The 25,713-nt window shown below is 45.8% G+C and overlaps 1 protein-coding gene across 4 annotated transcripts in view; it reads right to left on the bottom strand.

Annotated features, from left to right (window-relative positions):
- LOC137427336 (uncharacterized) overlaps nt 1–25,713 on the bottom strand; it is a 111,995-nt gene that overhangs the window by 62,857 nt on the left and 23,425 nt on the right. For all 4 annotated transcript variants that reach the window (XM_078777125.1, XM_068116771.2, XM_078777124.1 and 1 more), the window contains one exon: nt 12,339–12,449. In XM_078777125.1, coding sequence (XP_078633251.1) covers nt 12,339–12,449 — 111 coding nt within the window. The remainder of the gene's footprint in view (nt 1–12,338; nt 12,450–25,713) is intronic.

Genomic DNA, 25,713 nt, shown 5'->3' with positions numbered 1-25,713 from the left:
GCTCCGCGATGCTGCACCCCTCATGCTTGAGGGTGCTTCTACCCGATAGCAAGCTACTGTTACAAAGGATATTGATAAAAAAGCAACGAATAATGCACAGTGTCCCTTTAACAGACAAATCGTTAATTTGGTGATGTTAAAATTGCAATGAACGTGGAATTACCATCATTCATTCAGTCATTCATTCCTTGGCTTCCTCTCAATGGACATCAAGTACAGTAAAGTCCGTGGTCATTAATCTGTGCGGTGTATGTTTGGAGACCTCGAAATCAGTACATTGGAAAACGTAATATACGTATACACAGTCAGTGTACACCGGCAGCGCACAACTGATGTTTAAACATTTTCCAAGATTTCATTTACACAATAACATTGAATTGTAATACATTGTGATTGAAAGGAGGAGCTCGATATTAAATAAATAAATACTGGGGGCAGTCCTGGATGCGGTATGTCAATCAGAGCAAGTCCATTGTGGATCTCAGATCTACTGTAATCTCTATACTCTGGTGAGGCACTGAATTGCTCATACCAAGTGTTCTTACTTCCACCACCAGGAGTGAATGGAAGATAGGTTTTCACTTGTCTGTCGGTGTGTGGACAAGATAAAAAGTTATGGATGAGTTGGTTAGGTGACCAGGACAATCTGATTAGATTTGGTTCAGGTCTGAATCCAGATATGGTCTGTCAGTGCGATGCAAGGCGTGGATTGCTCCGCCTGGGCATGCTTTGTGTGGATTTCATTGTGCGCAAGCAAGGAATGTGTTGGAAGGGACTGGAATGCTGGAGGCTTCAGCTTTGTTTATCGAGTGGGTTTTTGTTGGGTTTACTTCCTAGACGAGTGCTGACACGGCTCGTGTGGGATGTATAACAGTTAAGGTATAACAGAGTAAATTAAATATGTGTGGGTGGAGTTAATCTACTTTATATGGGTATCCATATTGCAGATGTTTGTGTCTGGTCGACAGTTTTATTTTGAAGGAAAATTGATACAAAAGATATTTATGAGGTTATTCATGATATTTATGATAAGGAGGGAATTTCATTGGATTGAAAACGAAGGCTTATGCTTGTAAATGTATTGATAAACATATTGAAAGAATGATTAAAAAAGGGGTTGGGAAAATTGATCATGATGAGAAAATATTATTAGGAATATTGTTCCATAGGAAGCTCAACTTGTAAAACTTACATAGATGTAAAGAGGGTGATGAAGGTAACATGGTATATGGAACCACCTTTACAGGCCCCTTTTCCCCGCAGAGCAGGTGTTGGCCTTTGGATCCTCGGATCCTGGGTTCAAATCCCGGTCGATCGCTGAATTAACGCCAGGGGGATTGACTCAGCCTGTCATCCTTCCGAGGTCGGCAAATTGAGAACCAGTTCACTGGTAATTCCCTGTGTGTCGCAAGAGGCGACTAACAGGGTTGGCGGCAGGAAGGGCATCCGGCCGTAAAACATTGCTTCAAAAAGGGGACCACGGTGCCCGGAAAAGGCCAACCCCCGCTCTGCGGGGAAAAATGGCCTCCAAAGGTGGTTCTTCTTGTTAAATGTATACCGGCACTATTTACCAAATCCTTCACGAAAGCTACTTCCACTGTGATGATGCAACGTGAGGAGACTTGCTGAGAATTGTGCAAGATTGATCTGCATTGAACTCTTTGGCCTTCTCCACTCCCCCTACAATTTAGAAAGGTGTGTCAACCTGCAAATCGGATTATGTGGACATGCTGCTGTTGTGAATAATGGGAGTTGCCAGGTGGGGACTTAGCCTCACCATACCATGACGTATCTGTACAACACCGGATATATCCATGCAAGGCGGCACTTGGACAAACAATTCTACCTGTTTTCTATGACCCTTTTGTGATCCAGGTAATGGATTTACTTTTGGCCCGAAACAAAGAGGAAATGGGACTATTCATAAAAGCAGATTTAAATCTTTTCTTCCCTCGATTCATGTGGGGGGGAAAAGAAAGGAATGTGGAAGAAAATTTTAATCTGAAACACTTTGCGAATTAATTCTGAAATCTAATGAAGGGAAAATTGCACTCCAAACCAAGATAGCTGAGAAATGCCACAGATGATTAATGCTTTACAAGCCACTGGTGTGCTTAAAGACAGGATGGCATCCACCTGGCTGAGGCTGCTATTAAATAAACACAGGAAATGGGTGCTTTAACAATGAGTGTAAAAGCTTTAAACTTGCATTTATCCTTCTTTATATCGCTCTGCGGGGAAAATCACTACCCCACACCAAATTCCAATGAGGTTAATAGTACTTATAACTATTAGGATAAGGATATATATTCTCTATAAACTTAGACTACATATGTGGATTAAAGGAACAGTGTAATCATGAAATTAATGCAAAGGAGACACTATGTCTGGATTGGAGAGACAGAAAAATGTCGCTCGACCTCAGACAAGAACATCGAGCAGAATGCTCAAAGCCATTTGTACCGGCAAAGGATGAACAACCTCTGACCCAGCGGATAATTTGTATGAAGGGACTTGGGAGTAAGACATCATAAATCAAGGATTGTCCGGGGTTCAGACAACACCCCTACGCTCTCTTTGATGTCTTGCATCCTCACACAGTTCCCTTTTGATTCTTTGACGCAAAACAAGCACCCCAGCGTCGATAAGGTGCCTTGTAGCGGTTCCCGCTGAATGTACACAATCGCCTTGCACCTGCCAGGACGCGGCCAGGGCGCGATCGCCATGCCGGGCTCGTCCGGACAGGCCCAGACGCGCCTCTCCTGGGCATGCCCGGACTTGCTGTTCCCGGGCACGCCCGAACCTCCCGGGCACGCCCGGTCTCGTCTTTCCCGGGCATGCCCGCTCTCGCCTTTCCAGGGCTCGCCCAGAGCGCCCGGGCACGCCCAGCCTCGACTTGCCAGGCCACCCGGGCATATCCAGACTCGCCTTTCCAGGGCTCGCCCAGAGCGTCCGGGCATGCCCGCTCTCGCCTTTCCAGGGCTCGCCCAGAGCGCTCGGGCACGCCCAGCCTCGACTTGCCAGGCCGCGTCCAGGACGCCCGGGCATGTCCAGACTCTCCTTTCCAGGACTCGCCCTTGACACCTGGGCATGCCCGGTCTCGGTTTTCCCGGGCAAACGCCCCGGCATAAATGTGTATATATATTGCTGCCCGATAAACGGGCTTGTCAGAATACCTGAGCTGTTTTGTTTCAATAAAGCAACTCGGACGAATTCCGTCTTTGGTCGCGTCAATTCTTTCGACTCGCGTTGGAGCGCAGCTCCTTCAGCTCATACCCCATATTTTCACCACCCACACCTGTGGTGAAGACTCCTATATAAAGCTGAACTCGAGGAGCATTAATTTAGAGATTTTCAGAAAGTTATGTTGTGCCGAGATTACTCTCGTTGTATTATCATGCTGTCTTCTTTATAACTGTCTTTTTGTAATTGCTGCTGGTTCTTCCGTAATTGCTTTGATCTCCGATAAATCTCGCCAAGCTATTAAAACACTTCGTATTCGACCAAGAGTGGATATTGATTCCATCCACGACACCAGCCACATCACCATCACCATAATAAACAGGAGTGGGCTGACAGCACCTTCCCTGCCTCAAACCGATGTTCACACTGAACCTCTCTGACATACGAGGAACAACAAAAGTCTTCCCTTTGTTCCCTTGTACATCCCTTTCATCAACCTAACTTCTGGTGAAGGCATGCATATCCATCTCTCTCAGGACATTATCGTAGGTCGTCTCCATTCACAAATTCCAATGTACTCTCGTCTTGCATCTCCAACCTCTTCTCCACCAGCTGTCTCAGCTCAAACATCCCATTCTCCAATCTCCTTCTCCACACACTTCCTTATCCTCCCATCCAGAACCCTCTCCACCATCTTCGTAACATGACTAAGGAGTGTAATGCTCCTGTACTTCCCGGGATCCTGAAAGTCTCCCTTCCCCTTCCATATCGGCACAATTAATACTGTCCTCCACTCCTCTGGAATTGGGCCATCTCTCGTACATTCAACAACCTTTTCATCCACCTGACTCCGACTTCTCCCTCTGCAATTATCATCTCTTTACACACCTCATCAATGCCTGGCGCTCTTCCCTTCTTCGTCCTCTTCAATGCCGTCTGCACTTCCTCTTCCGTGATCTCCAACAACTCCACTTTCCCCTCCACATAACTCGGTAGCTCCCGCTCGCCAATGCTTCCTTTGCGATTCAACAGCTGTTTGAATTATCCTTCCCACACCTTCAATACTGTGGCCCTCTCTGTCACTAGCCTCCCTCCTCTATCCTTAATCACCGCCCCCACTCCTTCATGTCCTTGCTATCCTCATCACTATCACGAGTCAATTTATAGATCATCTTCCTCCCATCATCATCTTCCAACTTGTTGTACACGTCCTCTTCCATATCATTCCTGTTCAGGCTGGAGTTCCCCAAGGCAGTGTTCTGGGCCCTGTGCTTTTTCTGGTCTTCATCAATGATCTCTCTGACTCTCTTGAAAATCCTCTCTATCTCTTTGCTGACGACTCTACTCTCTGTCGCTCCATTCTTCATCCCTCAGATCGGCAGTCTGCAGCCTCCTCACTCTCTGCAGACCTTGACAAAATCACAGACTGGGCAAACAAGTGGAACATGTCTTTCAATCCTGACAAATCTCACACTCTTACGATGTCTCTCCGAAAAGACTGACTGGACAACCCTCCCATCCACTTTCTGAATAATCCTCTCCAAGAAGTTCTGTCACTCAAGCTTTTGGGTCTCACTATCTGCCATGATCTTTCCTGGGAAAACCACATTTCAAATCTGGCCTCCAAAGCCAGTCGCCGACTGGGCATCCTCCGTTGTGCGAAGTCCTTCCTTGGCACACCTGAGCTCCTCACTACATACAAGGCTTTCATCCGCAGCTCAATGGAATACTGCTCTCCCCTCTGGGCTGGTGCTCCTGCCTCACACCTAAATCGCCTTCACGCTGTTGAAACCAAAGCATTCAGAATCATTGGAATCTCCCGCGATGAAGCTAACTCCAAGGGCCTCTCACTCACTCACCGCAGGCAGGTTGGTGGTCTTTCCGTCTTCTACCGACTCCTCTCTGGCCTTGCCCCCCCAGCTCTCTCTGGGCTCTGTCCCGCAAATATTCCTACAGGTCGCACAAGATCTGCCTGCAACCCTCTTATGGTTAAACTGCCAAAATCAAGACTCTCTGCTCACCTTCACTCCTTCATTCCTCTTTTCTCCCACCTCTGGAACAAACTCCCTCACTCTCTTCAATCCCACTCCACCCTCCAAGTCTTTAAAACAGCTGTTCACCACCATTTCTTATCTTCCCCCATCCAAAACCTTGATCTTTTCTACCCCCGCTAATTTCACCCCAATTCCACTTTTTTGAAATACGAACTTCTGTCCAGGAAGTCCTTGGTGTCCTTGTGTTTTATACTTCTCCCTCCCCCCCCCCTTCCCATGCCTCCTCCCCCCGGGCCCTCTCCCTTCCACACATCTCCCTGCTCTCGGATGTTGTTTGTGTGCTTCCCCTTCTCTCCCCATCTTGTCTTCCGCTCCCTCTTTTTGGGTATTTTGTTTGTCTGGTTGATTTGTTTGTGAAGTAAATGTTAGCTCTTTCACGAGGCTCGATTCAGTATACAAAAAAAAAAAAAAAAAAATCCTCGCCTTATCCACAGCTCTCCTTGCTGCTTTCTTCTTCTGCCCATACAGGTTCAGCAAACCCACATCCCGGATGCCTCCCTCTATCTTCTTCCAATCCCCCTTCTTTTTACCAACCGTCCTTCGCTACTTCCTTCTTTCTCCATACCTGGTTTCTATCCCTCAACGATGCACCCTTTCCTGACGTCCTTCCACACAACACTTCTGCAATTCCATGAAATACCTCTCCGTACCTCCACTCCTTCTCCAAACTTTCTGCTTCTTCGCTAAGTTGCTCATACCTGGCCCTCACCCTCTCCTTGTGCTCTCCAGCGACATACTTCGACACATTCCCCACCAAATAACTTTTCGACCCCTACTCTTAACCTCCCTCCTTTTTTTTCATCCTCCCCACAAACACCTCACAACTAAGTATATAATTCAATAATTTAAATAAAATAAAGATTGTAAAAGTCATAACAACATTCCGGAATTTACCACCGTTGAGGCAGCGTCTATTATACCACTCCACTCTAACAACAACAACAACAACAACAGGCATTTTAAGGCCATTTTCCCTGCAAGAGCGGGGGTTAGCCTTGCGGTCCCCATGACAATCTTCTCCATTTTGCCCTATTTTCTGCATCTCCCCTTGTTAACCGCCTTGCCCGCATTTCTTCTTCGACCATCTTTAGCCAAGTCTGTCTCGGTCTTCACCGTCCTCTACTTCCTTCTCCATTCATTTCCATCACTCTTCTCAACCAGTCACTTTCATCCTTCCTCAACACATGACCAAACCATCTCAAACTGTTTCTCTTCACAGCATCAATCACAGGCTCTATTCCCATCATCTTTCGCAATTCATCATTTGTCTTCCTCTCTCTCAACGATACTCCGCACCGAACCATTCGCATTTCCACCCTTTCCAGCCTTTGTTGCTGCTCTACATTCATTACCCATGTCTCGCTCCCATAAATCACAACACTTCTCACACATGCAGCATACACCTTTCCCTTCAGCTTCAACGACACTCCCCTCCTCGTCAGCACACCACCCAGTTCCCGAAACTAATCTCTAACATTTCTAACATGTCTCAACATAATAAACTCAACATAAATAAACTCATATTGAACATCATACATTTCTAACATCTAACATTTCTAACATTTCATTTCTAACTCCATTCTAACATGTTACATTTATTTTTCCTGTCTGATGTGCAATATACTTAATGACATCCTTAAAAACAGTAAGTTTCCTGTTTGGAACGATTTCAATTTTGTTTGACCGCCAGACAGACAGATAGACAGAGTAAAACTGTTATCTCACTCCTCTCTGCACATGTGTGATCTGAACGAATTCAGAGACAATGTACTGTTAAATTGTTTTCCGATTCATGTTGTTCCAATTTGTGTTCAAAATATAACATTCCATGTAAATCAAGTTTTTCCTCAATCATAAACTTATGTCTGTGAACACACACATGGACGGACATGAACAATTACTTAAACCTGCATTTCGCTACACGGGCGTAGGGCAATAACTAAAAAGAGCAATCAGATTGCAGACCCTCGCCAGGTAAGAATGCAGACTATTTTGGGTGAGTCCACATTTATGTTCGATTTATTTTCAAAAAACGTTTCATAAAATAAAACGTTTCATAAAATAAAACGTTTCATGAAAAACGTTTTATATGTTTTAAAATTTTATTCTGCATCCAATTTTTTAAAATAATAAAATGCTTAATGTTTTACATGTTGTGTTATCTTGGTATGGATTAAATCCATCGATATAATAAAATTTGGCCCTTCGTACATTCTATCCCCCCGCCCCAACCCAATCGTTGGTTTTGGTTCAGTCCACCATTTGGATTTCCACATCTCGTGCAGAAATGTCGATTGGATTATCAGGGGCTTTTTAAAAATAATAAAATGCTTAACGTTTTACATATTGTTGCGGATATGGGATTTGGCCTCCATCCATATCCGCTTGTAAATATTCCCCTATTTCCCCAATACCCCCCAACTATCCCCAATCCCCCATTCCCTAGTCCCATTGCCTGTAAATAACACTCTGTAGAACCGACCTTCCCCTTTTTCCCCCATTAAATGTCGTGCCCAGGTCCACCGCATCTCACGTAGACAACTTTCGGACATCTTGCTAGTTATTCTTAGTCTATGTCAGTTAAGGACTCGTTTCCATTAATTCTGACTCTTCGTTGCACCAGAATGTGATTGTATGGCACCAGTAGTGAGTTTAGGACCTCCCTATACCTCCTCCCATCTTCCCCATGAAACAACAACTTCAACAACGGCGCGCGGGGAGTGTGCGTCCTCACTCCGGCTTGGTTAGCCGCCATGCCCATGTGCTCCGGCGGGGTTACCACGAAGGGGCTGACTGTCGGCCCCTCGTCAAGGGCGGAGCCCGGTAACCCCCAGCATCCAATAAGAAGCAACGGGCCGATTCCATCTGGGGCGGAGCTAACGAGCCGAGGGCGTGTCACCCCCCGCCGGATATACGCAGCGACTGACCGGACGTGACGTCAGATGCGCCTCAGCCACGAAGGAGAAACAGACGCCACCTCCAGCGCGACGAGACCTCCCGCATCTCTGGACCGGACCGGGTCGATTCTGCCCCTGCGCCAAGGTGCACCTTGAGCCTCGACTACCTGCCCTTCCTTGCCATCAATCCCGGTGTGAGTCAGTCTTGTCCCGTTTATCTGTCGTCTGTCGGGGTTACTATAAGACCGTATGTAAGTGCCTACCTTCCTATGCTGTCTCTCTTGTCCTTGTAATCTAACGCTCCAAACTATTATAACCTCCTCCGGAGGTCTTGAGAACTGTACCCCTGGTGTCGTGTCATTTAATCCAGCCGTTGTGTCCTTTCCGTAATTGATTTAGCATAGCGCGACTCGGCCAACGTTCGAGTATAATCGGGTAAACTGTGCAGACGCGGTCATACCAAACCGCTCGGTAAACCAACATCCACAACCGCGTCTGTAACAATATTTTGTTATGGATTAAATCAATCGATGTTATTAAATTATTTAATACTTGTTTCAGTCGATTTTGGAAGTGGGGGGATATGTATTGCTTTAGAGTTTAGGCTCATGGTTCTGTTCTCCCAACTCGGCCTCCCTCGCTCCTACCAATCAATCCTGGCTTGTTTTTGGTCGAGTCCACATTTCCATTGATTACCTTTCAGAAAACGCTTAATGTTTTATGTATTATTCAATTTTGGTTTGCATGCAACAGGCCAGAGACAAGGTAATTTCCTCAAGTTGGACATAACCTTAATCACTTCAGCAGATATTTTGTTAGGTTGGGCAACAGTTAAACGTTGTTTTTAGAAAGGAAGAGAAAGAGGGCCAATTTCACAATTTAGAGATTGATAAATTGGGACCTGCTTCTACATTCAAGACCCTGCCCTGTGTTTCTCCCCAACTGAGTATTTGCAGATTTTCGTGGGCGCAATAATTTTTTTTTTTTTTACACAAACCACAAGCATAACAGTTCTAAAACATATCTTCCACCAGCCACACACAAAGCAGCTGGACGTATGCAAAAAAACATATCTTCCATGAGCCGGGAGTATGATCTACTTCTAGGTGTGTGCTTTGCGGCTGTGTGGTTCGTGTTTTCGTGGCTTTTCGCGGCCACATAAAAAATATTTAGCCATGCAATAAGCGAGCTGCGTGTCATGTCCCACCATTCACACTATAAACTTAACTTCGCGGCATGTCCCGCCAGCTGTGTAATACGTCATCCCCCGCAAATTACTATACTGTATGAAAACACTGCACCACATCTATAAGTGATTATTTATGTATGGAATGTGTCTAAAATAAAGGACTATTATTATTTAACAGAACCCATCTCAATCTCCCACCAGACCCACGCTGCAAGGTGTGCGCTTTAAAAGAGAGCATTTGAACAAAACAAAGGAAAGGACATAAAATGGGTTGTTGTTGTTATTGTATAGCCCCAGACAGTTCTCTTGAACAAGCCCGTGGCACAAAGACAGCCGATTGATCTCCCAGAGATCCCCCACATCCAGGATGGTGTACCCACCGCCTTCAAGAAGTCGGGGCCACGACAGATTTAGCGAAAGAGAGAGAAAGAGCGAGACAAGAGGAAAAGGGCCACGGTGCCCTGACGAATCCAGGCAGCAGGGAAGATTTGGCCCCTGGCTTGCGTTGGGGGGTACAACCACCATGAAGAGAGAACATTGAAACAAAACAAAGGAAGGGACACAAAATGGGTTGTAAGGAATGGTGGTTTTTTGACAAAAACAGCATGGCAATGAAGACAAACATCTATCTATTACATACACACTTCGCAGCGCAGACAAAATTTTAGTGCATATGCACTAAAACAAAATTTTAAGCCCTGGTGTTGACTTAGCGGTTAGGGTGCCGGCTTGGAATCTTAGGATCCTGAGTTCGAATCCCGGTCGATCGCTGAATTAACGCCAAGGGGGTTGACTCAGCCTGTCATCCTTCCGAGGTCGGCAAATTGAGTACCAGCTCGCTGGGATGAATGATGAGCTCGTTTGGCGGATGTCCGGTCTTACTGGAACAACGACAGCGAGTCACTGCATTAACCTGCAGCACCTGTGGTATGCTGTAAAATAAGGGCGGTGCACTACGGGTATTCCCTGTGTATCCGGCCAGCCGCTGCACCACACTTCCCTTCCGGTTGTCGGGCCTCGGCCTGCCACTGGACTTTGGGTTGTTTGGTGAGAGGGAACGACTGACTTCTGCGCAAGGTCTGTTGTTCCTAAAACGTTCGCGCAGTCTGTTACCTAACACCAACGCCGTAACGGCGGGGCGACATGATGACACAGCGCATGTCTATTGCATGAATAGTTAATGTTTTGCATGTATTGCATGAATAGAATAGTTAATGTTTTGCATGTATTGCATGAATAGAATAGTTAATGTTTTGCATGTATTGCATGAATAGAATAGTTAATTTTTTGCATGTATTGCATGAATAGAATAGTTAATGAACAATTGCTCTTCAAGCATGTCTATTGCATGAATAGTTCATCACGCTTTGACGAAACAAATATGAAGGAATTACTAATGTTATACGAAACGGTTTCTCCCACGAGGGGCATTTTTTCTCTCTATTGCCTCACTTTTCCATGAGCCGAGGTCATGTGTAAACATGTAAAATCTTCTGACATATAAACTACAATGTCAGTTTGTGTGTTTGTGAAGATGTATGTCCCCCTTCATGAGGGTAGGTTTTAAAGGCCAACTTTTAACATAAATATGTTTTCACGACTGACTCTTTTTGAGCAGAAAACAAACTTGAAAAACATTTTCCATAAAAGAGTAATGATGTCTCTTCTTTTGGAATTGCAGACAGTGGCTTGCAAATCGAGCCTCAAGGGCGGTGTACAGAAGCGTCTTTTTTCAAATAGCAAAAAATACAAGGCGCAGGGAGGTGAAATTTTCCCAACGTGATGTGCAACGTGCACAAAGTAAAACTCGTGTTCATTTACGTCAGAAGGATGTCGAATAAATAAAAAAAAGACATAAGCACACCTGATACAAGGCCAAAACTTCAGACTTTGGCATGCTCAAGAGACTGCACCGTCAAATAAACTATTCCAACCCATAATTTTTGACGGGCTTTTTACTAGTAAATCAATAAAAAGTGTGCAATTAAAGCTCAATAAGATACCAAGATACAACAAGGTATATTATTGTTGGGATAATGATAAATTATCATTTTGAAATCTATCTATAATTCCAGTAATCTCTGTGTGTTTGTTTGTTTGTTTGTCTGTGACCGCTGTTTCTCGACAACCACGGGTCCGATATACTTTAAACTTGCCAGGTATATTGCTGGGGACCCGAGGATGTGCCTTTTCAAGGTTTCATATTAATCGGACAATTACTTACCGAGCTATGTCCAAAAAACGATTCAACCAATCAGAGAGCAGCGAGCTATCGCGTGTGCCGAACGTGGCGAACACACTCTGCCTCGGATGGCACATTTGAGAGCGTATTCATTTATTTCACGTTTGCAAACTATGTTGGCGCTATGTTGGCGTTAAACTATGTTTTAAAACTAATAAAAACCATTTCATGTAAATAGAGGGGGGGGGGGGGGATTGTCACTGTACTCGCAAGCCGTTCGCCGTTCGCTTTGGCGTTGCGAATGAACCAAAACATTTCATGGACCAAACCATTTCATGTAAAGCGTTCGCCGTTCGCTTTGGCGTTGCGAATGGACCAAAACATTTCATGGACCAAACCATTTCATGTAAATAGAGGGGGGGATATAATTTTAGATATATATATAGTACGGGCATGCCCTAGTAATTACAATTTCATTATCTTTGATAGATTCTATTTCATAAACTATCTTTGATAGTTTATATTGCCTGTCATCCTTCCGATGTCGGCAAATTGAGTACCAGTTGACTGGTAATTCCCTGTGTGTCGCAAAAGGCGACCAACAGGGTTGGCGGCAGGAAGGGCATCCGGCCATAAAACATTGCTTCAAAAAGGGGACCACGGCGCCCGAAAAAGGCCAACCCCTGCTCTGCGGGGAAAAATGGCCTCTAAAGGGTGGTTCCATTGTGGTTATTTCTTCAAGCAATTAAATCATAACACAGGGTTTTGTTTCGTGAACGCGAGAATTCATCATCAAACTTTCAAAATCAAAATGTATAGACATTGACAGAAACCTTCATGGGGATGGTTCTTGAAGAAAGAAGCTTCAGAGTCATTTGGTTCTGGAAGATCCAGGTGGGCATCAATGTCGTGCTCAGTTTTCACTTCCACTTTCACAAATAAATCTGGAAAAAGTAACTTTTATTAAATGCAGGCAGTTTTGTGTCACATGCACAGCTGGTTCCACACTCTCAAAATAAATACGTAAATATTGCATTAAAATCACTGATTTAAGATCTTCGTTGAAGGGAGAAAATAAAACATTTCCCCATCAGAATATTGTGTTGTCAAAACATTGCGATATCAAAGCATTATGTTCTCTAGAAACTGCCTCGATGTTATGAGATGCTTCCTTCTTGACCACAACTTCATTGGGAATTTCTCAACCACCCAAAATCAAAACCAACAGAAGTGATTGCAAGAAAAATGTCAGAAAGGGTGGGAAGGCAAAATAGAGGTTTTCCACCACAATGCATTTATTGGCAAATTACATGCAATTACGTTCCAATGTGACTAGTTGATTTTCTTTTTCTCTCAAATGTCAACCCTCATGGAAAACTAAATACGAGAGAGAATGGCAGGTTAACAGATTGACAAATGCAGAGATTGGAATGAATAGGCAAAAGCTAAGACAGTGACTGTATGATCGGCCAAAGTGACCATTTAATAAGGGGAGTGGAAAGGAGAAAAAGAGTCAGCAAGTGGAGAAAAGCTCAGGAGCGGTTTGAAAAAATAATTTGTTGATCACTAATTTTATTGAAGGACTGGACTTGCAAGATACCTTCGGAGTATGCACACACATCTTTTAGCTACCTCCTTGTCTGAGTTCAAATCTCGACGCATGTGCAAACTGCCATCCTGGTTTGTCGCTTGCAGTGAATTTGTCAATGTGTGTGCCATCCCTCGGAAGAATATTAACCGAAATGTCCCATCTGCCAGCATTAGTTAGTGGACATTTGGGATGCCATGTTGTCTTTCAGGAAGAGTAGCCAAGTTAATCCCGGCACAATGAATACATTATTAAAATTATTGGTCTTATCTGCATCAGTAGCAAAGCCGGATTTCCAACAATGCTACAAAACCAAGAACCAAGTGTTATACACCAAATGAACATCATCCCAAGGCAGGACAATCGTCCAGACACTAGTTATAATACCACTGCCAAATAATGCGGAGTTAAAATTTCCCAGGTATCATCATTTTCCATATCTGGTTTGTCATGCCACTTATCGGATGGAGTCGAGACAGGCTCTTGAGCAATCGAGAGTTGTCACCGGCACCTGATGAAATCATTGCTCCACCCTCCTGGGTGAATAACTCTTGATCATTCACTGGCAGCTGAAAGGGGCACGGCCTGGGACCAGTATCCTGCCTGCTCCGCAGAGGAAGATGGATGTTTGCTTTGGGTTTGTATAGAAATGCTTCGAAAGTGCATTATTAATGTGTTTGCATTTTTTATTATAACCCTCGCCAGAGGAGAGGGTATTGCATGAGTCTCTTTGTCTATCTGTCTGTCTGTTTGCCGCACAGAATAAATTTGATTTTCTCTACAGCCATTGGTATGATTGACAGGAAATTTTCACCATAGGTGCGCCTCCTCCTGCAGAATTTTTTAATGATAAGTATGACATCATAGGTCATGTAGTGCGGGCGCCATCTTGGAAAAACCAAAAAACTTTGCAGCTATCTCCGAAAGCGCTGCATATAAAAAATTGAGACTTGGCTCATTGTAAATAACTCTCCATGAGTAATAACACATGTTAATGATGATGTCATCGGTGCCTCCATTATGACGTCATATTTCGACAAGTAGAAAACTTCATCCAATCAAGATGAAATTTATCGAGTGTCATCTCAGGATAAATTGGTGGAGAAAAAATATATAATGACGACGTCATCGGTCACGTGGTTTGGCCGCGATATTTAATTTAACACAAAAGACTAACATTAAAACAATTGCTCTTTCTTGTTAGTAGTAGTAGCAGTAGCAGTAGTAGTAGTAGTAGTAGCAGTAGTAGTAGTAGTAGCAGTAGTAGTAGTTGTAGTTGTAGAAGCATATTATTATTGTAAACTAGTGGGGTCACCCGTGGGAATCCCACGGGCATGGACGTGTGTGACATTTCGACATATTGAGTTAGATGCTGCACCTGCACATTCAGTTTCACAAAATGGTGACTGCCAATTTATCAGATGCACACATGATGTAATCTACACAATGTATTGACTTCTGATAACATGTGAATGCATGTGCGTGCACACCCACACACACATACACACATATACACACACAAACACACGTACACACACATATATATATATATATATATACACACACATATACACACACACACACACACACACACACACACACACACACACACACACATATACACTAGGGTGGGCTTGAAAAAATCAAAATGCAGATTTTCTCCGGGACATGGTCTATTGTTGTTCCTTTTGGTGTCAAAGGAAACCACACCAAATTTGAATGGAATCCAATAATATTTAGGGGTGCCACATCAGTGATGAATTTTCCCCCATGCAAAAATAGGAATTCCCATTTTTTGGGCTGTATATACACAAAATAAATACATAATTATATATATACATTAAATATAATATTAAAAATAAATATATAGTAAATATACATTAAATAATAAATATACATAAATACACATTATACATTATATATATACAATATATTATACATACAGTTTTGAGACTTCCTATGATCACTATCTGGGCAATTTTCATGCATGTTTTGTACAGGTTCCCGGGGTCAGGGGTACGCTTTTTTAGTGTGTAATATGTAGGCCTAACTTATTGACTGTGGCTCTTTTGTAGAGAGTGACCCTGTGGAGTAAGAATTAACAGGATTTTACCCACATTCTTGCTTATTTTGCAGATATGGCATGTGCTAGTACCAGTGTTTCATTGAAAACTCGGGCTCAGGATAATGTGTATCTCATTGGGTCCACTTCTGGAGATGCCATCAAAGGTGCCAAGCTCCCGACTGTGCATCAATCTCTTGTCCTGTTTTTCCATCACCTGAAGAAGGAGAATCGCACTGCCCGGGAGAGTGCAACCCTCACCATTGAAGAGGTTGTGAAGTTCTGGGAAAAAGCTCACCTACCTACAACGACGAAGCAGCACTGCATCCATCGTTTGGAGAGGCTATATGAAGAATGGAGGAGCCTCCAAAAAGGTGCAAAGCGGGGTGGTGCGACCCAAGAGAAAAAGGAAGCATCCTTCAAGGCCTCCTTGGAGAAGACGTTTGATCTTAGGCATGCAGATTCGGAGGCCATAATCACCAACCCCGAGGACAGGAAGTTTCTTCACGATCAATTCTCAGAGAGGAAGGCTTCAATGGGATCTGTAGACACTGTGTTGGAAGCAAAAACGTTCTTGTGTGTTTGAAAGATCAGCAGCCACGAGATGATTATCGTGAACTCCTAGAACTGACTGTCATCTACATGGGAGGAATCCCACCTCGTGGAATCCGGATCATGGCTCCAGGAGCAATGCACAGAGCCAGATGGATGGCAAAAGCACTATATTCACTACAGGTGTTCATGTTTCGGTCAGAGTTCCACTTGACACTTCGAGAGGCGAGAGAACTCCGAGCCTTCAACATTTTTGTCTGCCTTGTGTATGTACAGGCTTGGTTTCGGGCTCCACAAGCTATTGAGGCTCCCCTGAATGACATTAACCTCTTCAAGAAGTTGGAAAAGTTTGAACAAATCAATCAGAAGATGGCTCAGGCAGCCTTGAAGGCACTTGGCCGCCACACGTGGTACATGAGCCCAGTACTAGTGGCATTTGCATTCTTTGACACCAGAATTGACAAAGAAAGCAAGATCAATATGATTGAAGCATTGAAAAATGACGGTGAAAACCCCTCTCCAAAGAGACCAGCTATCAAACGAGGAACCGCCCTGTCAATCGCGGGCCTCATAACAAAACACACCAAGCATTTCTTCAGCATCCTAGGGACTCCAACTGACTGGATGGATAAGGATCCTGGTTCATGGGAGCAAGAAACCAGCTTTCAGGAAGCAAAGAAAGCCGCCAGTGGCTTAGTCGTGGTGAACGACAGGGCAGAAAGGGGTGTCGCATTGATACAAGACTACAATAAGCTCCTTACAAAGGATGAAGAGCAAAAGCAAGCTCTGCTCCAAGTTGTTGCTGCTCACAGGAAGATGTACCCCGATGCCAAGAAGGCAGCAGTGGTGAAACAGGCCCAGAAATAGGAGTTACATTTCTCATTATATTTGGGTTTTTTTATATTATGTGATATGGTGTCTCCATTTTATGAACTGAACATTTGGATTGTTATCATTGAATTTGAGTTTTCATAGCAATATAGTGCTCTTTGTGCAGCTATTGTAACTTGTGTTTGCTAGAATACAAAGAAAGTGAGTGGAGGGTGGATTTTCATAAAACAAACTTCTGGTTTTGCTTTCGATCCATATATAGAAAAGTTTTGTAGACACCTTTAGTTTGAAGGCTGATGTGGCACCCCTAAATAAAATCAGATTGCTTTCATATTTGGTGTCTTTTCATTTTGGAACAAAAGGAACAACATAAAGCCATGTCCCAGTAAATAATTTTTTTATTTTATTTTGAGCACCACCCTAATATACACATACACAAAAACACACACACACACACACACACACACACACACATATGCACGCGCGCGCGCGCGCACACACACACACACACACACACACACACACACACACACACACACACACACACACACACACACACACACGCGTACACATGTCCCACATGTATATATCCCACATCCCACATGTATATACATGTTTAAAGTGTACGTGCCCTTCCCCCCTCCCCCGCCCGGCAACGCTGGGTACTTCTGCTGGTAACTAATAAAATAAAAACGAAGAAATATCTCTCGGATGAAATTCGCTCGGTGAATTCACTCAGTTTATTCGGTTCGGCTCGGTTCACTCGGTTTAAAGAAAAAGCGATAATGTCGACATGTTGCCGTCTGTGTCATGTTGGGCGGTGTATGATACATGTTGGGCGGTTGTTGGCGGTTGGGCGGTGGTGGGCGGTGATATGGTGTATTTTAAAAAATATATCTCTGCATTTTCCCGCATTGCTGACACCGAGTCTAAACCCATCAATAAAAATGAAATCAGATGGTGAGTTAGATTGGAGATAAAGGCGTGAGAGAGACTCAAGAAGGCGTTGAAGTTACAGGCATTTGAGATTTCATTTCGTTCTATAAACGGAAACTTTCATCGGATTTTCTTCCCGTTTTTTTTCAACCGAGTCTAAAACTATGTTAGCGACTGTGAAAAATGAAATGATATATCGAATTAGAATTGAAATAAACCTGTGTGAGAGAGAAAGACAGCACGGGCCTAACTAAACAGGCCTCAAAGCTATTCGAGAAGGAGGAGTGGGTGGAGCTACTCTGCAAACCGAGTAAGCCACACCCCCAGACAGACAGAATCACCGTAGCCTATTATAATATAGACTAGTGGGGTCACCGGTGGGAATCCCACGGGTATGGTGTGTGACATTTGGACATCTTGATTTAGATGCTGCACATTAAATTTTACAAAATGGTTAAAATGGTGTAATGAACACAACTTATTTATTTCACATAATATGTGACCCCCTCACTCCTCTCCAATACCACTCCTCCTCACACTCCTCTCCAATACCTCCTCGCACTCCTCTCCAATACCTCCTCGCACTCCTCTCCAATACCTCCTCGCACTCCTCTCCAATACCTCCTCGCACTCCTCTCCAATACCTCCTCGCACTCCTCTCCAATACCTCCTCGCACTCCTCTCCAATACCTCCTCGCACTCCTCTCCAATACCTCCTCGCACTCCTCTCCAATACCTCCTCGCACTCCTCTCCAATACCTCCTCGCACTCCTCTCCAATACCTCCTCGCACTCCTCTCCAATACCTCCTCGCACTCCTCTCCAATACCTCCTCGCACTCCTCTCCAATACCTCCTCGCACTCCTCTCCAATACCTCCTCGCACTCTTCTCCAATACCTCCTCGCACTCCTCTCCAATACCTCCTCGCACTCCTCTCCAATACCTCCTCGCACTCCTCGCCAACCCCTCCTCGCACTCCTCGCCAACCCCTCACACTCCTCGCCAACCCCTCACACTCCTCGCCAACCCCTCACACTCCTCGCCAACCCCTCACACTCCTCGCCAACCCCTCACACTCCTCGCCAACCCCTCACACTCCTCTCCAACCCCTCACACTCCTCTCCAACCATTCACACTCCTCTCCAATAACTCCTCGCATTCCTCTCCAATACCTCCTCGCATTCCTCTCCAATACCTCCTCTCCAATAACTCCTCGCATTCCTCTCCAATACCTCCTCGCATTCCTCTCCAATACCTCCTCGCACTCCTCTCCAATGCCTCCTCGCACTCCTCTCCAATGCCTCCTCGCACTCCTCTCCAATGCCTCCTCGCACTCCTCTCCAATGCCTCCTCACACTCCTCTACAACCCCTCACACTCCTCGCCAACCCCTATTGCCAAACCTATTTAAAGTGTATGCGCACATAACTAATAAAAAAAAACGAAGAAATATCTCTCGGTAATTTCCTGAAACATATTTTACTTCCGGATAATAATGTTGAATGAAATAAGAAAGAACGAAGATATATACGTCGTTTTTGTGCCGACTCTCATAAAACGTAAAAGTAATATTTCTTAACGAAAAGAAAAAGCGAATTTTTAATATATGTCGACATTTTCCTCAACTGTTATTTTAGGCGGTGTATTTTTGTGTATAATCATAACGCGATTTTTATAAATATATCTCGGCAATTTCCCATGTGTGCGTGAATGTTCTCAATTATTTCTGACACCAAGTCTAAAACCATCGACAAAAATTAAATCAGATGGTGAATTCGATAAAATGGGCGTTTAGTTTACAGGCCTTTGAGAAATCATTTCGTTCTATAAACGGAAACTTTCTTGGGATTCTCTTCCCGTTTTTTTTCAACCGAGTCTAACACTATGTTAGCGACTGTTAAAAATGAAATGATATATCGAATTAGAATTGAAATAAACCTGTGTGAGAGAGAAAGACAGCATGGGCCTAACTAAACAGGCCTCAAAGCTATTCGAGTTAATAAAATGGTGGATATTTGTTTTCATGAAGCCTCTCCAAGAATGGGTGGAGCTATGGGTGGAGCTACTCTGCAAACGGACTCAGCCACACCCCCGGACAGACGTCCAACAGAATCACCGTGGCCTATTATAATATAGACTAGCGGGGTCACCCATGGGAATCCCACGGGCATGGATGTGTGTGACATTTCGACATATTGAGTTAGATGCTGCACCTGCACATTCAGTTATATAAAATGGTTACTGGCAATTGATCACATCCACAAATGATGTAATCCACACAATTTATGTACTTTACATAACGTTAATAGGAATACATGCCCGTGTCGATGGGAAATACAGTTTGTTTGAAATAAATCACAAATATCAGAAGAAAGTTTTTAAAATTTAGAACTATTCTCACTCGGAGTTAAACATCACCGTAATATTATGCAGTTGCTTCAACGTTTTCGGTGAATTATATGTCATTCCCATCTACACGGGCATGTATTCCTATTAACGTTATGTAAAGTACATAAATTGTGTGGATTACATCATTTGTGGATGTGATCAATTGCCAGTAACCATTTTATATAACTGAATGTGCAGGCGCAGCATCTAACTCAATATGTCGAAATGTCACACACATCCATGCCCGTGGGATTCCCACCCGTGGGAATCCCACAGGCATGGATCTGTGTGACGAATTTTAAATATATGTCGACTGTTATTTTAGGCGGTGTATTGTTACAGACGCGGTGGTGGATGTTAGTTTACCGAGCGGTTTTGGTATGACCACGTCTGCACAAGTTACCCGATTATACTCGAACGTTGACTAGTCGCGCTATGCTAGGTCAATGAAGGAAAAGACACACGGCTGGATTAAAATGACACACCAGGGTTCAGTTCTCAAGACCTCCGGAGGAGATTATATTCGTTCGGAAGGTCAGATTACAGGGACGAGAGGTACAGCATAGAAAGACAAGCACTTAGACACACTCTTATATTAACCCCAACAGACGACAGATAAACGGGACAAGGCTGACTCACACGGGGATTGATGGCAAGGAAAAGGCGGGTAGCGATGGCTCCAGGTGCACCTGGGCTCAGGGCAGAATCGACCCGGTCCGGTCCAGAGATGCGGGAGGTTGCACAGCGCTCGAGGTGGCGTCTTGTCGTCTCAAGCTGGGGGCGCATCTGACGTCACGTCCGGTACGTGGCCGCGTATATCCGGCGGGGAGTGACACGCCCTCGGCTCGTTAGCTCCGCCTCGTGGAATCGGCACGTTGCTTCTCATTGGGTGCGTGGGGGGGTTACTGGCTCCGCCCCTGACGAGGAGCTGACAGCCAGCCCCTTTGTGGTAACGCCGTGGAGCGCATGGTCATGGCGGGTAACCGAGCCGGTGTGAGGACGCACACTCCCCGCCCCTCTGTTGTTGTAGTCGTAGTTGTAGTTGTAATTGTTGTTGTAGTTGTTGTTATTGTTGTTGTTTGGGGAAGAAGATGGGAGGAGGTATGGGAAAGGTCCTAAACTCACTACTGGTGCCATATAATCACATTCTGGTGCAACGAAGAGTCATAATTAATGGAAACGAGTCCTTAACTGACATAGACTAAGAATAACTAGCAAGATGTCCGAAAGTTGTCTACGTGTGGTGCGGTGGACCTGGGCACGACATTTAATGGGGGAAAAAGGGGAAGGTCGGTTCTACAGAGTGTTGTTTACAGACAATGGGACTAGGGAATGGGGGATTGGGGATAGTTGGGGAGTATTGGGGAAATAGGGGAATATTTACAAGCGGATATGGAGGCCAAATTCCATATTCGCAACATTGCACCCTTCTCTACCCTCGGGGCGTCCCGACCCGATAAATTTTTACCTACTTTAGTGTGGCACGCAATGTAGTTCCCTCTACTATTAACTCTACCCTGAGTGCGACAGTTTTACAGATATTCACAAATGAGTAAATATGTCCCCCTGCGACGTTGCACCCTTCTCCTCTCAGAAACACACCCACAGGATAACCGAATTGCGGAAAGAATTCGCAAACTAAACATACAGCCGGTAGGGAGCATTATTTACAAGACTACGCTGCTATTTACACTACGATCCAGGACCTGTTTTTGGAGGAACACATGCAGATGTTATGCATAGAGAGAGCACGCATGCCAGCATCGATACACCAACCCACGAGTGCTCTGTGGCCTACGGCCTTTAATAACGTGCAGAGCACCCTTTCCCAGCACGAAAAGCACCACCCCATCATGTACAGTCAGCACCATCCGGTGCACCAATAAAGTGTCTATAAATCACCGGTGGTGTCGCAGCCGGCCGATGTTCAGCCGCTGGTCTTACCTTCGTGTGGTGCACTTGGTGTTCTTACTTCCTTAGAAAAATAAAGAAAGGCGCCAACCGCGTCCATTTCTTTATTGTGGCCGTCAGGGGGCCAACTGTTAGTGGTTCACCTGTTTGGCATAGGTGCCACGTTGACCCATAGGTCCTTCCACGGGTGGTGCTTGGCCGCAAAAGAACTGCGGTCCATTGTGGGTGGCCACAAACATTGCGGTCCATATGGTGTATCGATCCAAGCAGCAAGCAGCGAAAGTGCAGGCCCACAACTGCGTAGCCAGCACCTCTCTCTCTCCTCTCTCTCTGCCCCAAAGCCAGATCCTCGGAGGTGGGAGACAAAGAAGCAGACAAGTGAGTAAGGTGGTAAGGGCGCAAAAGTGCACGCAATACAAGATGATGCACACTGGGGGCACATGGGAACCAGGTGAGACAGGTACGTTCCTATCGTACGCCCCCCCCCCCCCCACCAGGTAACCTACATGGCCCCTCCCTTACCCCTTACTGTATCCACAAAACACAACACTACCCATAAACATCTACTTTACAAATCAACAAACATCCCTACTGTCTTCCCCGTTCCTCCCATAAACCAAATTCGTCTTCTCTCCCTCCTAACCAATCAAATTTGCCATCTCCAACTGAACATCAAAATTTGCCATTACCAATTCATCATCAGTCCCTCCTAGGGAGGGAGAGATGGAATCCCCCAATGTCTCATCCACGTCGTGATGCGTCTCACAAATCCACAGCAATCTCATTTCCTGCACACAGAACAAAGAAAACACAGGTGTGGAGTCCTCATCATCACCACAGGTAAGTGGCTGCGTATGGTGCGACAGGTTCATTAATCCTAACTATTTCCTAAATGACTTTAACAACTTTACACTACCCGGGGTCTTTCTCCGGCCAAACCATTGGCCCTCTTACACTATGGGTTCTAAAAACCAATTCCCATTGGCCAAACTGTGGTGCTCTTCAATTTGGGGTCTCACTCCCCCGATTCATCTCCCGGTGCCCTCGCACAATTTCTGGGCTGTGGCGTGTACCTCTCCCAGTGGGTCTACCCACCTGCACACCTCCACCACTGCAGTTGCCTCCGAGCTTACCTGCTCCTCACCCTAACCTAACTACCTGGGGAAGGCCCTCTGGCACTTTCCCCACTCGGTGCCCTCTCTGGCACTGGGCTACCCGGGTCCATCCTCCGGATCCTCGGGCCCCATCCACAACTCTACCGGTTCCCAGAGCCCACCTGCGGCCTCACCTGGCCGACATCCTCACAGTGGTGGAGTGCCCAACCAACTACACACACTAACAGGCTACACGCCCAGCCATTTCCACAACACTAATGCACCCATTCACAACACCATTCTGCAACCGCACCACAAATGCCAATATCCAACCACAATTTACCTATACCCTCTACCTAACACTTACACTACCCGCCCCGGGTACTCGTGAAAGGGGTCCACTCTTCCCCCATCCACACCTTCGCACCATGCACACCACTCCGTACCACTTACTCCAACTCTCTCCACACACCTGTACTTGCACACCTGTGCTCTCACACCTGGTGCCACCTGCACCCTTCTCTCCCCAAGCGCATTCGCGCTGATCCACAACACTCATTACTCACACACTGCTCCACACACCTGTCCAGTTGCACACCTGTGCAATCACACCTGTTCAATTCTCACACACACGGCATCATCTCAGCTAACTACTCCCTTCTGAAACTTGCGCTTCCCAGTCGTCCCTTTAAACTATTGCGCTCCCACGTCATTATCATCCACACTAATCTACCTGCGTCCCCACTACAGGTATCAGTCACTAACTAAACTTAACGTCACCTAATGTCATCTTCGCTAGATCCCTACAATATAACCTAACCCACCCGGGCTAGTTTTCACTGCCATACACCCCATAAACTATTGCTCCTTTGCCCCCATTATGGGAAGGGTGGCAGGGATGCCCCCCTTACCCATCGGGCCCATCGCTCACTACCAATTTTGCACATCAAATTTCGACAAATCAAAAATTTGGCCAATCACTGCCCATCATCTGCCAATCCCTTGCCAATCATCAAATTTTGTTTTTCTCTAATTTTGGGGCCAAAACACTAACCTCATCACCCAGTCTACTCACTAATACCTCTCGGTGCGCCAATCCCTGTCCAAAGCCCGGCTTCGTAAAGCCAAGCCATGAATGCGGGTTGTTCTGTGCCAGCGGCTGGACACGTCCGGCACTCGGTGCAGGGACGGGGGTTTACCCGGGCCGAGATCCCACGCATCACCTCGGCGTGGAGCCATCCAATGTCCCGATCTCGACCTGCCGGCACGTCTCAACAAAACGTGGTCGCCATAACGACCCTTCCTATCGGGCTGCCCGCTCCGCCTAGTGGAGCACGGACGCGGCCGTTCAAAGCGAGGCCCAGCACGCACCGAGGGCCCGATTCGGCTATAAGTCGTTCTAAACTCTATCCCGTCTAACGTCGATGCTTCACCTGGACGCTTACACCCCGCAGCCCGTTCCTTGCTCACACATCCCGCCGTGCCCATGCTCCTCGTACCTTTCCTTACACACCCAGGTACACCCATTCCACTCACAGCCTTGGTCACACACCTGACCACCGAACACTTTGGCACACATTCGTTGGTCGCACACCTCACCAATACACCGCTTCGCGCTCCCTCCTCGGTCACCTCCTCTGTGACAATCACAGGTGTGCCCTCATTCGCACACCCAACCACGTGCCTCACCACCAACTCCAGCGTGCATTCCCACTCACGCTCTACCATTCCAGGTGTGCATCCTTCCATCCCAGGTGTACATCCTCGCTCACCTGTCACAACCAACTCACTCTCCTTGTCACTCTCACTACTCTCACCTCCATTCTTGACAGCGCACTCACCCTTACTCTTGACAGCGCACTCTTTCCTCGTGCACCTGTCCGTCACACACCTTTCTCGCGCACACTCTCCCGTTACACCCTCTGTAACACTCACCACAGGTGGACACTCTTCCTTACTTCTGACAGCGCACTCTTTCCTCATGCACCTGTTCGTCACACACCTTTCTCGCACACACTCTCCCATTACACCCTCTGTAACACTCACCACAGGTGGACACTCTTCCTTACTTCTGACAGCGCACTCTTTCCTCATGCACCTGTCCGTCACACACCTTTCTCGTGCACACTCTCCCATTACACCCTCTGTAACACTCACCACAGGTGGACACTCTTCCTTACTTCTGACAGCGCACTCTTTCCTCATGCACCTGTCCGTCACACACCTTTCTCGCGCACACTCTCCCATTACACCCTCTGTAACACTCACCACAGGTGGACACTCTTCCTTACTTCTGACAGCGCACTCTTTCCTCATGCACCTCAGAGTCGGACTTTCTTGCACACCTCCTTTTTCGCACACCAGACCTGTCGCACACTTCACCCACGGCCTCTCACGAACACCCGGGTCTATCTCGACCCCCAAGCTTATTAAATCCCCTGGCGCATCATACGCACGACCATATTGGTCACCACTTACACCGGGTCCTCTTCCTCTTCGCTTCTCCTCCATCACCTGCGAATCCCTCATCCGGTTAATGAGCACATCATCACGATCCAAACACAGACTTTGGACCAATTCTTTTATCTCCTCTTTTATCTCTTTGTTATCCCCTCTCCGTCGCTTCTTAATTTCGCTCATCCCTTCTTCCACTTCTTCTAATTTGTGCTTCACCTCTTTTATTCCCCGGTACGTCTCCTCAAGCTCGTCCTCCAAGGCTACCTTGACCGTTTCCATGTGCGTTCTCACCTGTCGGTCCTTCGTCTCCATTACCTCTACCACCTCGTCCAACCTCATTGTCAGTCCCTCACGTACCATCTGACATTCCCTCTTCGTCGCTATCAAGTC

This window comes from Myxine glutinosa, chromosome 5, assembly GCF_964187855.1.
Source record: "Myxine glutinosa chromosome 5, kmMyxGlut1.1, whole genome shotgun sequence".
NCBI lineage: Eukaryota > Metazoa > Chordata > Myxini > Myxiniformes > Myxinidae > Myxine > Myxine glutinosa.
This window is presented reverse-complemented; position numbering and strand designations above follow the sequence as displayed.